Genomic DNA, 15,811 nt, shown 5'->3' with positions numbered 1-15,811 from the left:
GAATTCTATTATTCTGCTTACAGATTTCTGTCAGCTTCCAAGCTTTCGACTCTCCCCTGGAGTCTTGGTCATGGAGGTTAAAAACAGGAAGTAAAAGAATAGAAATATCTAAGAGTAAAAATGGAGCGTACTTACCAAGGGAAGAGTTGAGTTGTACGGAAACACGTTGTCAAGTACGTCAGCGATCAACAGAGGCAGATGTAGCAAACTGTGGTGATTTATTCTTTGATATCTCTATTCAGTTCCTACCTGTTTTTAACCTCCGTGACGAAGAGTCCAAGGGAGAATCGAAAACTTAAAGGAAATTTAGGAATTACAGAAATCTGTGAGTAGAATGATAGTCTGTGTATAGTTTATCAATTCTCGCAAGAGGAAAAGTAAGCTAATTTACTTAGTACTCTAAGTACCGAAAGTAATGCTTTTCTGACAATACAAGAGCAACAATATGAATATCTAGCGGTTGAAGAAGTAATCTAAAGAATAGGTCTGCTGGAAATAGCGAACAATGAGGTTTGTGAAATATCACAGCAAAACATATATATAACTTGTATGACACATTTCACAGGTAAAAATAGTTGCTCTACTTAGGGCTTATGAGTATTTCGACACCTTAGGAGAGAAATATTTCGGCGCTCCCTTTGTCATTCACATTTTTATCCCATTATTCCACTGTTGCCATTTGTTCAAGAGTTATATAAAACTTATATCCGTCTCTCATTATGGTAATTACAATTAATCAATAAGTTTTGTAATAATGATTAGTGTACTCACCATCACCTGAACACTTAAAACTTACTCTTGACTTAAAATAAAGGGCCACGGTGGCTCAGTGGTAGAGCGTTCACCTCTGGTGCTTGGGGTCCCGGGTTCGATCCCAGCCGCAGCCAAGTGAACTTTGTGGTGGAAAAACACCGTGTGCGTGGGTTTCCTCGGGATTCTCCTGTTTCCTCCCACTTTCTTCATTCCACCATTTCATTCATTACTCATCATCACAGTCTCCTTTAGCCTAACCATGGCATAACCGTGGGACGTAAAACTGAAAGATTTCATTTCATTTCTTTGACTTAAAATAAGTCGTAGAACTGCAAAAAGAATATTTAAACAGGACTGGACATGAATTCTAAACAAACTACTAAGAAACAGACTAGAAGTTCTGTTGTTGTGGACTAGTTTGTTGTACTGAGGCAACTGGGGGAAGGAAAAAGATGGGGTGGTAAAAATGGAAGAGAGCGGTTGCCTGTGGTGGCCGCGATGACTCGTAAAGCCTGGGCTCTATACCAATCATAGAACTGCTTTTCCTCTCGTGTGATGCATCAGAAGAATTCGGGGCGATTCGTGGAGCTGCCTTCCGAACGCATACTTTAGAAAAAGTGATACAGCAGAAGTGTACCAACAACATTGTCAAAAGCAGACATAGCAAACGAGAGAGAGAGAGAGAAAAAAAAAGAACTATAACGCGAATACTAAAAATTATTCGAATTAAATACTAACAATAATGATAGCAAAAGTATAAAGCAACGCCAAGAACAGAAAAAAAAAACTGCCAATCCGACAACACTGTGCTCTCAGGAGATGTTCTTCGTGTAGCGAGAGAGACGACAGTAGGAAAAAATGAAATGTTTAAGTTTTATGTCCCATGGATATGCCGGCTAGGCTAAAGGAGGCGGTGATTATGAGAAATGAATGAAATGGTGGAATAGAAAGTGGGAGGAAACGGGAGAACTCCGAGAAAACCCACGCACACTGTGTTTGTCCACCACAAAGTTCACTTGGCGTGGGCTGGAATCGAACCCAGGTAAACACACAGCTGCATATGTCTGCGGTACCCGTATTAACCACATGTACGTATGTATTTTTTAATACAATATGCACCATGCCGTATACGTCTGTGCTATTCGGTAGTAGAAAGACAACCGAAATAATCGTTGGAATCACAAAAACTTTAACTTACTATTAAGACCATAAGTTTTCCACTTGTTTTTAACTAGACTTTGAACAACAGTGAATCACAATTAAGAATAATTATTATGATTTTTGTTACAGGATATCGGTGAAACAGCGCTACATTTGGCTGTGAAGCGAGAAATGGGCTCCTCTCTACACATCGTAGATTTCCTAGTTCAAAATACGCCCAATGTAGATAGCTGTACGGCGGAAGGAAACACGGCGCTTCATTATTGTGCTATGTATGACCGCAGTGAATGCATGAAGCTTCTTCTAAGAAGTGGAGCCGATCCTTCTCTCAAGAATAAAGAGAATAAATCGCCTCTTGACATCGCAGAGGAGAGGGGACATGAAAATTGTCAAGAATTGGTAAGGATTGAATGGAAAAATTAATAAATAAGTTAGAACTGAAATGTTTTGAATAGTATGTGGTTAAGTTCTGTATGTTTATTATTTAAATAGAACGAGATTATACTGTGAAAAAAGGCGGTGCAATTTTAAATGTTTATATTTACTAACCGTGTACGATAGTTTTGGCATTCTAGTTGGTAAATATGTAGTTTTAAAGCAGTAGTTCCTTGTTCACAGTATTTATTTTGTTCTGTTTTATTTTCAAGGCTAAGAATGGGCTTTCATGGTTATTTTGAGTACGATATATACAAGGTGTATTGAATGTCCGAGGCTATAGGCCAACTCTGTTATGATTAAAGATACGAAAATAGTGGAAAGAGGGGAAATTTGTAGGAAATAGGTGGTTCTCTGTTTAAAATGGTGGAATTTTTCCAATCACACCAGTCGTCTTGAGCTCCACACAGGTAAGGCGCCATATGTTAAAAGAAAAAAGCAACGTTTTCAGCACACTGTTGGAACAAAATGAAAGAGCACGTAAAAATGACACGGGAAATGGCAACTTTTCCAGCAGACTGTTCGAAGAAATGTAAGAGCACGCATAAATGACACAGGGAATAGCAACGTTTCTAGCAGACTGTTCGAACGGTATGGGACACGCGAAAATGACACTAGAAACGACAACGTTTCTAAACTGTTCGAACGAAATGTAAGGGAACGCGAAAATGACACGGGAATGGCAACATTTCCAGGAGACTGTTCGAACGAAACGTAAGGACACGCTAAATGACATGGGGAATGGCAACGTTTCCAGAAGACTGTTCGAACGGTTTGGGACACGCAAAAATGACACGAGAAATGGCAACGTTTCCGGGAAACTGTTTGAACAAAATGTAAGGGAACGCGAAAATGACACGGGAATGGCAACATTTTCAGGAGACTGTTCGAACGAAACTTAAGGACACGCAAAATGACATGGAGAATGGCAACGTTTCCAGGAAACTATTCGAACAAAGTGTCAGGACACGGAAAAATAACACAGGGAATGGCAAGTTTCCAGGAGACTGTTCAAACGGAATGTAAGGGCGCGCAGAAATGACGCGAGAAACGTACACATTATTCTGTGAAGGGAGTTAGAATATCTCGAATTCATTTCCCAACAATGCTATATTGTTAGTATTGTGATGGTCCAAAGGAACAACCTGTTGAACCGGCAGCGTTGCCTGTTCATTTAACATACTGTGCTTTACCAGTATGAAGCCCAAATGACTGGTGCTATTGGAAAAGTTCCACCATTGCAAATTGGAAACCATCTATTGTCCATGTTAACTTTCGTAGCTTTCTAGCTTTTTTACTATCTTTACTCACAACGGAGTTGAGCTATGGCCTCGGACTTCTATAATAACTTACCATGTTGTCAACTAATAGTTTAATGTTTTTAGTAAAAGTGTATAAGTCATATCGCACTAGCAGTAGAGACTTATGCTAATTTATGATAGAGCGTAGATAGTGGGTGGTTAATTAAAAGAATTACGGTAACAGAAATTATAGAATAGTTATTCATGTAAATCTGTTTGTAAAACCTTTATTAGTAAGGGTGAGGTAGTGACTTAGGAATAGATCTCTACACTGATAATTTCCGTTCTAGACACTGCCAAAGTGAAAATTGATAGTCGCGAGTCTCGAACGTAATTTGACAAATAACTGACTCTACAAGTGAGTATGAGTATAACTATAACTGATGAGAATATGACAAGTGTATTATGACTGTATCCTTTGTCCTTGCTTTCTGAGAAAGACAGAATGCCGACGTAAGCACATGAGAATCCACCTCTGTATGAGAAAGAGATTCAGAAACAGAAAACTAAAGTATTCTTGGATTCTGAAACTATATTACTAAGGAACGAGGATGATCTGTTCGTGTAATCTCCAACTTGATGGTTTTTTTTTTTTTTTTTTAATTAATTAGGAAGAAAGACAGAGGATTATGATGTAAACAATGTTGGCACGTGTGCGGCTTTTGCTAAAGAATTATTCGAGCAATAACGCCAAAGAACTTCTTTGAGATATATCATGATTAGGGATGGCCAAAATTTTCCGGAATCGGAAATTTCACTTTTCGGGTTTCGGAAAAATTCCAGATTTTTTCCGAATTCCGGAATTTTCCGATTTTACTTTCCGGATTCTGTAAGGTAAAAATTCCAAAATTAGCCATCCCTAGTCATGATATATCCTACAATTATATAATAGACAGAGAGAAAAGAATATACATTCTTTTGTAATACTAATATCTCAGTATTTCAGATGTGTTTTTGAAATATCAAAGCTTGTTATGAATTTTACAGTGTGCTTGAGATTAAAAAGGCGTGTAGGGATTTCTCTTTTAATACTTCGAGACAACATAAATGAAAATTTTGATCTAGGATACATTAATGAGAGGAGCAAACAACAGATTTAAACTTATTTCTACACATCAAATTTTCTGTAGGTTTGAATTCAATAACGTAAAAAGACTGAAAAAGTGAACCCTGGGTTAGCGTCCCGGTCCAGTCAGACCACAGGGTGTCTATCGGTCACGAAAGTCACGAAAAAGTCACGGAATCAGAAAACGGTCATGAAAGTCACGAAAAAGTCACGAAATTTAGCTTTTGGGTCACGATCTTTTTAACTGTGCAAATGTAAGTACGGATTGAAAAATGTTGTTCTATAAAACGTCAAAATTCACCACCAAAAGTATCTATGGTCGGCTTTAGACGCTACCAAATCGCAAGCAAAATACGTTTGTATTGCATGGATGAAAATTCGGCCTAATTCGCACCCAAATTCGCTCTTGAAAATGTTAAAAATATGATTTGGTAAAGAAAAGGTCACGAAAAAGTCACGAAATTGCATTTTGGAATTTTAATAGACACCCTGGACCACTTTTTCACTCGTTGTAAGTTATTGAATTCACACCTACAGAGGATTGTGCTGTGTAAAAAGAAGTTTAAATTGGTTGTTTTCTCCTTTCGTTAATGTATGAAATCACAACAGTCAAAAGGTATTCTCAATATATGGACACTGGATTGTCCAAGCTAGGCTGTGATATAAGCCATGTGATCTGAGTGGAGAGCACCAACTGCTGGAGTGAGTGTGTTTGGCTGTACTGGGAAGTGGACTGGGTGGCGTAGTGGTTAACGCATCGGCACGGTATGCCGGAGACCCGGGTTCGAGTTCCGGTCCAATCAAATCTCTTTTTCACTCTTTGTAAGTTATTGATCTAGTATAATTCAGGCAGATTCTGTAGAAACTTCATACGCTCGGAGAGCGCAACGTTTCTACCACATCCAAAGTTAACATGGAAAAAACAAAGAGTTCCAACACCTGGAACATCCAGATCTTATGAAATTCTAATTCAGTGAGTGACGCGTACTTCGTAGAATTTACACAGCAATTTTGTCATCTTCTCCAAGCCAATCTGAAGATAGGAGCAACAGTTGTCCTCGTACTTCTAGATTTTGTACAAAATTCATCGGGGTGGTTATGCAAGAGTATTTATTTAATTTATTTAAGAATGTTACAAACATACAAGCATAAGTTACCTAATATGACAAGAAGTACTAATAATAAAAAGCAGAACGATATATTGAAATGTAACTGTTTCCAGAAAGACGCACTTTATAAAATTATAAAGAATACATTTTGTTCACTTTCTCTGTTGACGCTGTGGTTGTAATCACACAAAAAATTTAGTACTGAGTCGAAGTCATATGCATACTAGAGTATAAGTAAGTTAGTCCAACGGAGGCTTTTACGTGCCTTACTTATTAACACGAAGCGCGAATTCCACGCTTCTGCCAACACTCGGAGAGATCCCGACATAATGTCTTTGGTTTGCGGGTATCTTTTAAGATTTGGTATGGAAAATTCGCAAGTTTTATATTCATAATTAAGGGAAATATACTATGTAGTTATGGTATATTGAGTAGTTCTGAGAACATGTCTTTTAGTCCCGTGAGAAACTGAGAACTTGAGGTTGAGATTAAACAAGTGTTGCAGACAAACTTTAAGAATTCAGTCTATAATTAATGGATATCTCACATGATAGTCCAATATAAAACAGTTTAATAAAAAAGAATACAGATTGGCAATTGTGGAGATTGACAATTCTGTCTACAATTCACACAGATTAGAAGCACAGTTCCCACTGTAGTTAAGATAATAAAGCGTCGATGTATCGATCTCGCACCTGGTTTGCAATGTAACAATTTCGTGTTTAAAAAGGTTTCTAAGCGTTGATAATCATTTATATGAAAAGTATACACAATATATTCTTAGTAGCTAAAATCATGAATTGGTAACTTCAGTCAAGAAAAGAAAAAAAAAAGCAAGTTTACTGTTTCGAAGCACTTTGCTAATGAGATAAACATTTAATTCAATAAAGAATGGTTTCTTTGTATTATTGACGGTGCCAGTCTGTCTAGAGAACTCCTATGTGCAGAGAAAAAATGTAGTTTCCCACTGGCTCTCAAGCGTTCAGAGCAAAGTAAGAGTATAACTTTTTCTTTCACTTGAATAAAATAATAATTTTACATGATGATTAAAAATCGGCGAAAATATACAGTTTGTCTAATAAGAAAAATAAACACACTGCTGAACAAGACTGCACTTATTTAATATAAAACCACATTTACACGTGACGTTTCGATCTTCTAGCCAAGATCCTCATACGTCTGATGAGGATCTTGACTAGAAGATCGAAACGTCACGTGTAAATGTGTTTTTATATTAAATAAGTGCAGTCTTGTTCAGCAGTGTGTTTATTTTTCTGATTTTATTCGCAAGAAGTTGACTATGATTGTATGTCAGTTTGTCTAATAAATGAGTTGTTATGGCCGAGACCTGACGGTCATATGGCCCAACATAGCGTAGTCTCTAACGCCTTTCCCTTTGGATCCCGGGTTCGATTTCCGGTAGGGACAGTTGGTTGAGCAAGTTTTTTTTTTCAGACCAACCATCCTGTGAAGTTTTCCTGGATTTTCTCATTCACACCACGCAAATGTCGGGATAGTACCTAACATAATGGTTCCTTACTGCTTCATTCCTCCCCATTCCTTTCTTCCTCTCCAATTCCCTTGGCAGTGTAATTGCTGAGGGACGTCATCCCTCATATGTGACGCGCTAACATGGCCATAGCTACTGAAAGCCCAGAAATCCAGTTCCTAATCCTAATCCTAGTGACGGTCTAACGTGGCCATAGATGCCGAAAACCCAGAAATTAATTCCTAATTCTAATCCTAGTGACGGTCTAACGTGGCCATAGATGCCGAAAACCCAGAAATCTAATTCCTAATCCTAATCCTAGTGATGGTCTAACATGGCCATAGATACCGAAAGCCCAGAAATCCAATTCCTAATCCTAATCCTAGCGACGGTCTAACATGGCCATAGATGCCGAAAGCCCAGAAATCTAATTCCTAATTCTAATGATGGTCTAACATGGCCATAGATGCCGAAAGCCCAGAAATTTAATTCCTAATCCTAATCCTAGTGATGGTCTAACATGGCCATAGATGCCGAAAGCCCAGAAATCTAATTCCTAATCCTAATCCTAGTGATGGTCTAACATGGCCATAGATGCCGAAAACCCAGAAATCCAATTCCTAATCCTAATCCTAGTGACGGTCTAATTTGGCCATAGATGCCGAAAGCCCAGAAATTTAATTCCTAATCCTAATCCTAGTGACGCTCTAACATGGCCATAGATGCCGAAAGCCCAGAAATTTAATTCCTAATCCTAATCCTAGTGACGCTCTAACATGGCCATAGATGCCGAAAGCCCAGAAATGTAATTCCTAATCCTAATCCTAGTGACGCTCTAACATGGTCATAGATGCCGAAAGCCCAGAAATGTAATTCCTAATCCTAGTGACGGTCTAACATGGCCATAAATGCTGAAAGCCCAGAAATCTAATTCCTAACTTATCTATTGTCGGCGACTATACGTAGCGTCATTTATGTGACGAAGAAGCGTAAGCGCTAATTATTAACAACAGGGGAATATTCCATTTTTTTGACTTTTTAAGTGTGTGGTTCATTGTCTGACGACTGCTTACTGAAATTGTAAATTTTTACTAATGAGAATGTGAGCCTAGGAGAAATAATGCAACTTTTATTCGTTTAAGGGAGTATGGTTGCTCGGTAATAAGAACATTCACCTTTCATGAGAGGGATCCTTGGTTCGATCTCAGACATGTGAGTTTTGGGTAGATAACATCATGTTCGTAGGCTTTCTTTGAGGTCTTGCTTTTTCTTTTCACATTCTCAATCTACCAACTTCTAAAGGGCATAGCTGTGGGCATAAAGGGCATAAAAAAGTCATATTTCCCTCTTTTATTTAAAAAAAAGATCTAATACTGTTCACCTCCACTTCATCGTATAAGCGACAATATAGGAATTATTATTATTATTATTATTATTATTATTATTATTATTATTATTATTATTATTATTATTATTATTATTATTATTATTATTATTATTATTATTTAAGTAATTCTGCCTTTTAGCAGGTCTCGGGACTAATGTTTTCATTTTTTATCATCATTTTGGTGTTAGCCTGGAAATCTTTCTTCCACGTTTATTGATCTTTAGCTTCCTCTTTTAACTTCCAATATTTTCGTCTATTTTTCAAATCATCGATCAGCTGTGTTCTTCCTCTTCCTACTCCTCAGTTTTCTTCGATCTTTCCTTTTATGGCGGTATGAAAAAGACAATTTGTTTCGCAAGATGTGTCCAGTGCAATTAGCCTTCCTACAATAGATGCTGGCTAAAAATGTCCTCTTCTCTCCTATCCTTTTTTGAATCAAATATCTTCGTTTGTTACTCTGTCTGTCCATTTTATCTTCTCCGTCTTCCTCCAACACCACATTTCGAAGATATCTAAATATTTCTTCTTTAACTTTCGTAATGTAGATTACCAATATTTTTGTAGTGACACCTGTCCATATACCGAAGGTTCCCCCGGGGAAAATCTTTCGAAATCATCAATGCTCGCATCTATCTCATTAACCTACTGACTACTGTCGTGTTACTAGCTGTGGTGGCCAATGTTAGTGTTGCAGCATTGCGCAACGGCCAAAGTATTTCAAGGAAAAAAATATTACTAGCAGTAGTAATAAGGAACATGCTAATACTCTAATATATTTCTTAAATAACATATTTTTTTTACTTCTATAACTGTAAAATCTATTAATCCGTTTCAAAAAGCGAATCCATCACAGAGTCTCTAATTTACATTGCGTTGCAGCGAGCATACAACGACCAGATTTCTGCAGTGCAACAATTGGAGCGAATGTTAAGTCTCCTTTCCCGTATCGTTTTAAAACACCTCTCGCTGTCCATTTTATCTTCATTTTCCTCCAACACTACATTTCGAAGTTCTCTAAATATTTCTTGTCTAACTTCCGTAATGTTTAAGTCTCTGAACTATACAGTCCATACTCCATATATAGCACTGGACTAACTTCTTCCTTAATCTAATATTAACCTTGCTAGTTAAGAGAGATCTTATCGTGTTGAATATTTCCTTGGCTAGGGCAATTTTTGACATGATCTCTTTGGTGCAAAGAGACATAAGAATAGTCTCGTAAAAATTGTTTGATTTTTTTTTTCAGTTACGCCATGCGTTACAGCGGCAGAAAACATTATTCGAAAATGTGAACGTGGACTGGAATTTGTCCCATGACGAAGGTTCAACAGATTTCTCTGATGATGAAACCATCATCGAGGATAGAGTGAGTATAATAAAAATATTCAATTCATTCAATAGCAGTTAAAAAATAATAATAATATATTGACGTGCATTGCAGCTAGATAAAAAAAAAAAAAAAAAAAAGAACACTACTGTATTCATAAGTAGCTACATATTAACAGATAATCAACTTGTTATTATAGAAATTACTTGAGTAAAATTTTAATTAAACTACACAAGGCGCCATCTTACATAGTAGGATGGATATACCTTTCGGGTCCTTGTCTGGAGACGCGAATTGCACTATGTGGCAACGTCGCAGATAAAGAACCATAGAGTAGACTACCAATCCATCAAATAGTTACATCATTTTTTTTTCCAGATGGCAGTTAAAATCGATAGATGTTGATACTAGCAGTATTTATTAGCGTAAAGATCATTCTAATTGGTTGATGGATTCATAGAGCAATACTAATGGTTCCAAGTTAATCTATGACGTTGACACACAGTGAATTTTTTGATTCCTCAAAGCAGCTAAAGGATGTCCCGGAGGGTGTACTATTATATAGCATTTGGCTTTATTTTGACCTGAAGAATGACAGTTTGTTGTCCGTGGGCGCCATTTTTAGAACACTCGGTATATAAATAGTAATAAAGGTTATCCAAAAATAGCTGGAAATTAGCAAAAGGTGTTACCAGTCATCTTGGTATACACCAATAGCATCTCACTCAGATAATCATCTGTTACAATCCGTTGTTGTTCCGGAAGATAAAGTCAGGCTCCTTGCTGCCTCATCTCGCGAAGCGGATGCATGGTTGGTGGCAATACATTCTCTGTATTTAGGTCTTAATTTATGAAATGAAACCTTTCGAATTGCTGTTGCCTTACGTTTAGGTTTAGCTGTTTGTGAGCCTCATCAGTGTTCAGCTTGCGGAGATCAAGTTAACCAACGTGGCCTGCATGGCCTTTCATGCATGAAGAGTGCCGGTAGATACGCCCGACACTCCTCTGTTAATGATATAATACTACAAGCCCTTAACACTGCTGGAATTCCTTCAATACGAGAACCTTCTGGGAAGCCACCCGATGACATGGCATTGGTTCCATGGATGAGAGTCAAATGCTTATTATGGGACTTTACATGCGCTGATACATATGCTCATTCAAGTCTCTCTCTCTATCTGTAATAGATACTGAAGCTGTTGCTAATTGCAGAGAAGCTGAAAAACAAAGAAAGTACAACAACCTTCTTGAAAATTTTGTTTTCACTCCAGTTGCTATTGAAACAAGTGTTGTTTGGGGTGCGAGAAGTCTTGAATTGATTAGGGAGGTAGGAATTTTTTTTTTTTTTTTTCGTTTCTGGCGAAGTTCGTTCCACATCTTTTCTAATACAGCCGTTTCTATCCAACGTGACAATGTCTCGTCGGTCCTTGGCACTTTACCACCTGGAAAGAAACTGGACGAGGAGTTTGTACTCTAATAAGAACAGTTTATATATATTACTCCCTGGACATTAGTTTTTCTTTTAGATCATTTCCGGGTAATATGAAATCCGTTCTGGTGATTTCCTTATGTGTAGGTAGGAAAATGAATTATTTATTTGATATTTTAAAACTTTTGTACATTTGTTTAAATTTTACATATTTTTGATGTTTTGATAAGGTGGATCTTATATTTACAATTGTTGAAAAGCTTTGTTAGATGCATAATAATTGTTTTTTGTCGCAAATTGATCAATAATCGAAATTTGTTCCTAGGTTTCAATTAAGGAAGAAATTTCAGGTCATTTTAATCGGAAGTAGTTCTTATATATCCGCATATTTATTGAACTTATTTTCAAGCATAAAAATCCTTTTATAGTAAATATTTGTAGTCATGTTCACTATAATCAATTGATTGATATTAATTTTTATTGCTATTTTTAGTGGAATTTACTGGTATTTTAGGATATATATTTATTTTGACATTTCATTAATTAAATGGACCAATTTAATGCGAAGCAGTGTAACTCTAACACATTAAAAGCACATACCATTTTATTCTCACTTTCTGTACATACTTTTAAATACCTCATGTAGACAATGACGTATTTTTTGGAGAAATGATTTATACTTCTGTCGTGAATTATAAATGATTTTTGTATGTAGCAAGTCGTATTCTTGGCCTTGGCATAACTTAATAAAACATTAAAATTTTTGTGTATGTTTTATTGTTCTAATTCAATCTAAAATCCATTTCAATGCCGGTGTCTCATAACTCATGTGATGATTTTTGTGCCCAAACTAATTGGACGTAGGATTGATCGTATCTAGAAAACACTCCCTAACTTTCGTTGCCAGGCCTTCTTTCAAGTTTGTGTTTCCGTGTGTTGGCAGAATGGCTCTGTGACACCTGAGAAGAAGGCGAGGTCACGGCCTCCGAGCTTTGCGGGTGGAGAGAGTCCTGTGAACCTCCGCTCTCGGTCTTCCACTTCCGACAGCCTCAAGTCAGGAAATAGTCCAAATAATAATTACAGGCAGATGCCTCCTCCTCCTCCACCGCAGAATAGAAAACCATCAATAGGTAGGTATTATTTTCCTCTTTATTTCTTTTTTCTTTTTCTTTTCTTCTTTTTTTGTCTGTATATTTTGTTTCTTGTATATACTGTGTTTATTTATAGAGGGTGTTAACTCAATAGTAAAGGGCATCTCCACCTAATGCAGTGTTGACTCCCTACTTTCTTGACCGGTAAGTACCATTGTCGATATGCGTATGTAGAAACCCGGTAGTCTCTATAGGTCACAAATATGTTGGTTTTGATGTTGCAAAGTGAGGTGTATTCGAACAGGAGTCGAAAAATTATTCGACGTTCCCGATAGTGTTGTAGTCACTTCTTGGGTCACCGTGCGCTACTGGAAAGGCTTCTGGGAAGATCTTTGGGTCTGTCCTCATCTTCTGATTCTGCTGCGTAATTCTATGCCGCACATTACCCATGAAACCACAGAGATCTAGCAGGACCTCACAGGAAATAACGAAAACCGGCCAAGAAACACGGGTGGTTTACTTGTGATGGCGTGCATCTTTGGTGACCAACAAGCCCCTCGGACAGTGTGGGTATGAAAAGAACGTGCAGTCACGCTGGTTTCCGAATATGCAAACCCCGATGTCGCATTTGAAGTTGTTCTAGTACCAGGGCCCAAAACAGCCAGATACTGCTCATCACTTTCGGCTATTTCGACTCATGCATCAGCGGAGTTTGGTTTGGTTCCAGTTAGAACACATTCTTGGACTTAGTTGTGATATATAGCAGACCCGTAGCTAGAAGTGTATTATGGGGGAGATACAGTTCAATTTGTTCCCTGACACACACATCCACATACAAACCAAGCTTAGCTTGACGCATAGGTTGAAATAGTCGAGAGCGGTCAACAGTGTCTGGCTGTTTTGGGCCCTGGTACTAGAACAACTTCAAATGCGACATCGGGGTTTCGGAAACTAGCGTGACTGTACGTTCTTCCCATACCCACATTGCCCGAAGGGCCTGTCGGTAACGGAGATACGCGCCCTTATAACTGAACTATCCGTGCTTTTGGGCCGGTTCTCGTCACTTCTTGTAAGGATCCTGCTAGATCTCTGTGGTTTCATGGGTAATGTGCAGCATAGAATTACGCAGTAGAGTCAGAAGATACGGATAGACTCAAAGATCTCCACAGGAAGACTCTCCAGTTACACACGGTGACCTGAGAAGTGACTACAACACTGTCGAGACCGTCGATCGTTTTTATTTTTTATTTTTAAATATTTTGTTAACTCCTTTTCGAACACACTTCACTTTGCGACATCGAAACCAACGTATTTGTGACCTCCAGAGCCTACCGGTTCACCACATATTCATATCAACCCTGGTAATCACCAGTCAAGAAAGTAGGGAGTCACTGTAGAAGGTTATTCCTAATCAGGGCCGTGCTGTGGGGGGTGGGGGGGCGACGGCCCAGGGCGACGAAGTAAGAGGGGCAAAATATTCGGGAGAAAAAAGGAAAAAAGATATGAAAAATTGTTTGGAATATATGTATGAGGGCGTCATCGTATGCTCTTGTCCCGGGCGCTGATTTTCCACGGCACGGCCCTGTTCCTTATATGAAATAAAGAAAATGCACAATAAATTTAAACCAGAAAACTCAACTTCTGAGTTTTAAGGCCGCAAATACGACACGTCACGTTTTAAAGCACCCTGGTGTGAAAATTATGGAGCTTCTCGCAAGCAGTTCAAGGAAAATATCCATGTTTCATAATTCCCGGTACAGGCGTAACGAATTATATAAAATAAGTTGGGTACGTGAATACACTTTTATGTACTAAAAACTGAGTATCAGGAAGAGGACATACTTAAATTACAAAATAGGTCTTTGGGTTTACAATTTTTGCAATTATGCTCCTACCAAGGATTAACTCCAAAATTTTTACAGATCAAACTGCCATACTTGGAAACGAAATTCGCGATAAAAATTCAAAAAATAGACAACAACTATTACAGCCAGCCATCAGATAAATAAATAAATAAATATAATAATAATAATAATAATAATAATAATAATAATAATAATAATAATAATAATAATAATAATAATAATAATAAAACCTTTTAAGTCATAGCTGCTATAAACAACTTATGACCTTGCACTCACAAGTTGACCCTTGCACCTTAGACATTTGTTTGCTCACTATTTTCACTCAATTGTGAAAAGATATTTATTTTAAACTGCACAGACTCAAGAAGAAAATTCAAATATTAGGTGGATCCTGGTGCCAAACAAAAAAGCACCATGACAATACACAAACCTATATGAAACAATTGTTAGTGAAACATATAGATGCAGATATTCCAAAAAAGTTTAATCAGATCTTTGCCTTGGGACTCAGATTTAGTTTTCGTCCTACACACTTACCAATTGATGACTTAGTTTACTCTGTTGAGAAAGATACACATTTCATTCTGGATCAAGAGGACGCTACTAAGGTAAGAAAGAAATGTGTCCTTGTACTATGGTAGTGAATATATATATATTATATCCCCGTAACTTATTTTATTTTAGGCTAATATTGCAGAAGGCTATAGCCTTCTTGCTCAAAACATAACGGCAGAGATGCGTCGGGTTTTGATTTCTGTAGTAGCTGTGCAGCTTAGTGTTTTTTAACAGAACGTTGCCGTTTTTTACATTATTGTTTTGGCTGTATATATTCTAGTGCTATTTATTATTATTTCTTGTGTTTATGCTGCGCTATTTTGCTGAGGAAAATGTGTGTTTTTTTTTTTTTTTTTTTTTTTCTGGTTCGTGTGATGATTTAAATGTGACAGAATTCCTTGAACCATTTCTGAGAGTTCCCATCGTTTTCAAGCCAGAGGTGTTCTAAGACGTGATATTTCGGGTCTTCGGCCGTTTATAACTGGAAGGAGGCGTTTTATGATCATTATTTACTAGAGCTTTTTTTTCATTATATTTTCATTTCCTAACTTATAACACCAAGTTCATTAACACCTTGTATATGTTAGGAGTCTTTATAAAACAAAGGATTCTAAATGGTACATGAAGCGTTCAAATTTGAACAGGAATTTTCGTTCTGTGTGCTTTTAAAGAGAGAAAACGCAGATGTGTCGCTTTGACAAATAGATGCAAGTTTTAACATGTTTTAGTGTCAGTTACACTTGATTATCCGTCCTCTCTTTCAGTAATCATAATACCCAGACAAGAGATTAAGAATAATATCCCGCATCGAATTATTATTAAATTTTTGTCAAATGATGGCGC

At 37.4% G+C, this 15,811-nt stretch overlaps 1 protein-coding gene across 5 annotated transcripts in view; it reads left to right on the top strand.

Moving 5' to 3' along the window:
• The window catches only part of Asap (ArfGAP domain of ASAP), a 491,638-nt gene that overhangs the window by 438,672 nt on the left and 37,155 nt on the right, over positions 1 to 15,811 (top strand). For 4 of the 5 annotated variants that reach the window (XM_081755332.1, XM_081755328.1, XM_081755327.1 and 1 more), the window contains exons 11-13: positions 2,044 to 2,313; positions 9,948 to 10,067; positions 12,365 to 12,587. In XM_081755332.1, coding sequence (XP_081611458.1) covers positions 2,044 to 2,313; positions 9,948 to 10,067; positions 12,365 to 12,587 — 613 coding nt within the window. The remainder of the gene's footprint in view (positions 1 to 2,043; positions 2,314 to 9,947; positions 10,068 to 12,364; positions 12,588 to 15,811) is intronic. The other variant, XM_081755329.1, reaches the window with a different exon arrangement.

This window comes from Thermobia domestica, chromosome 4 (genome assembly GCF_964235325.1).
Source record: "Thermobia domestica chromosome 4, izTheDome1.hap1.1, whole genome shotgun sequence".
Taxonomy (NCBI): domain Eukaryota; kingdom Metazoa; phylum Arthropoda; class Insecta; order Zygentoma; family Lepismatidae; genus Thermobia; species Thermobia domestica.
Note: the sequence above shows the minus strand (reverse complement) of the source record. Positions and strands in the feature narration are given on the sequence as shown.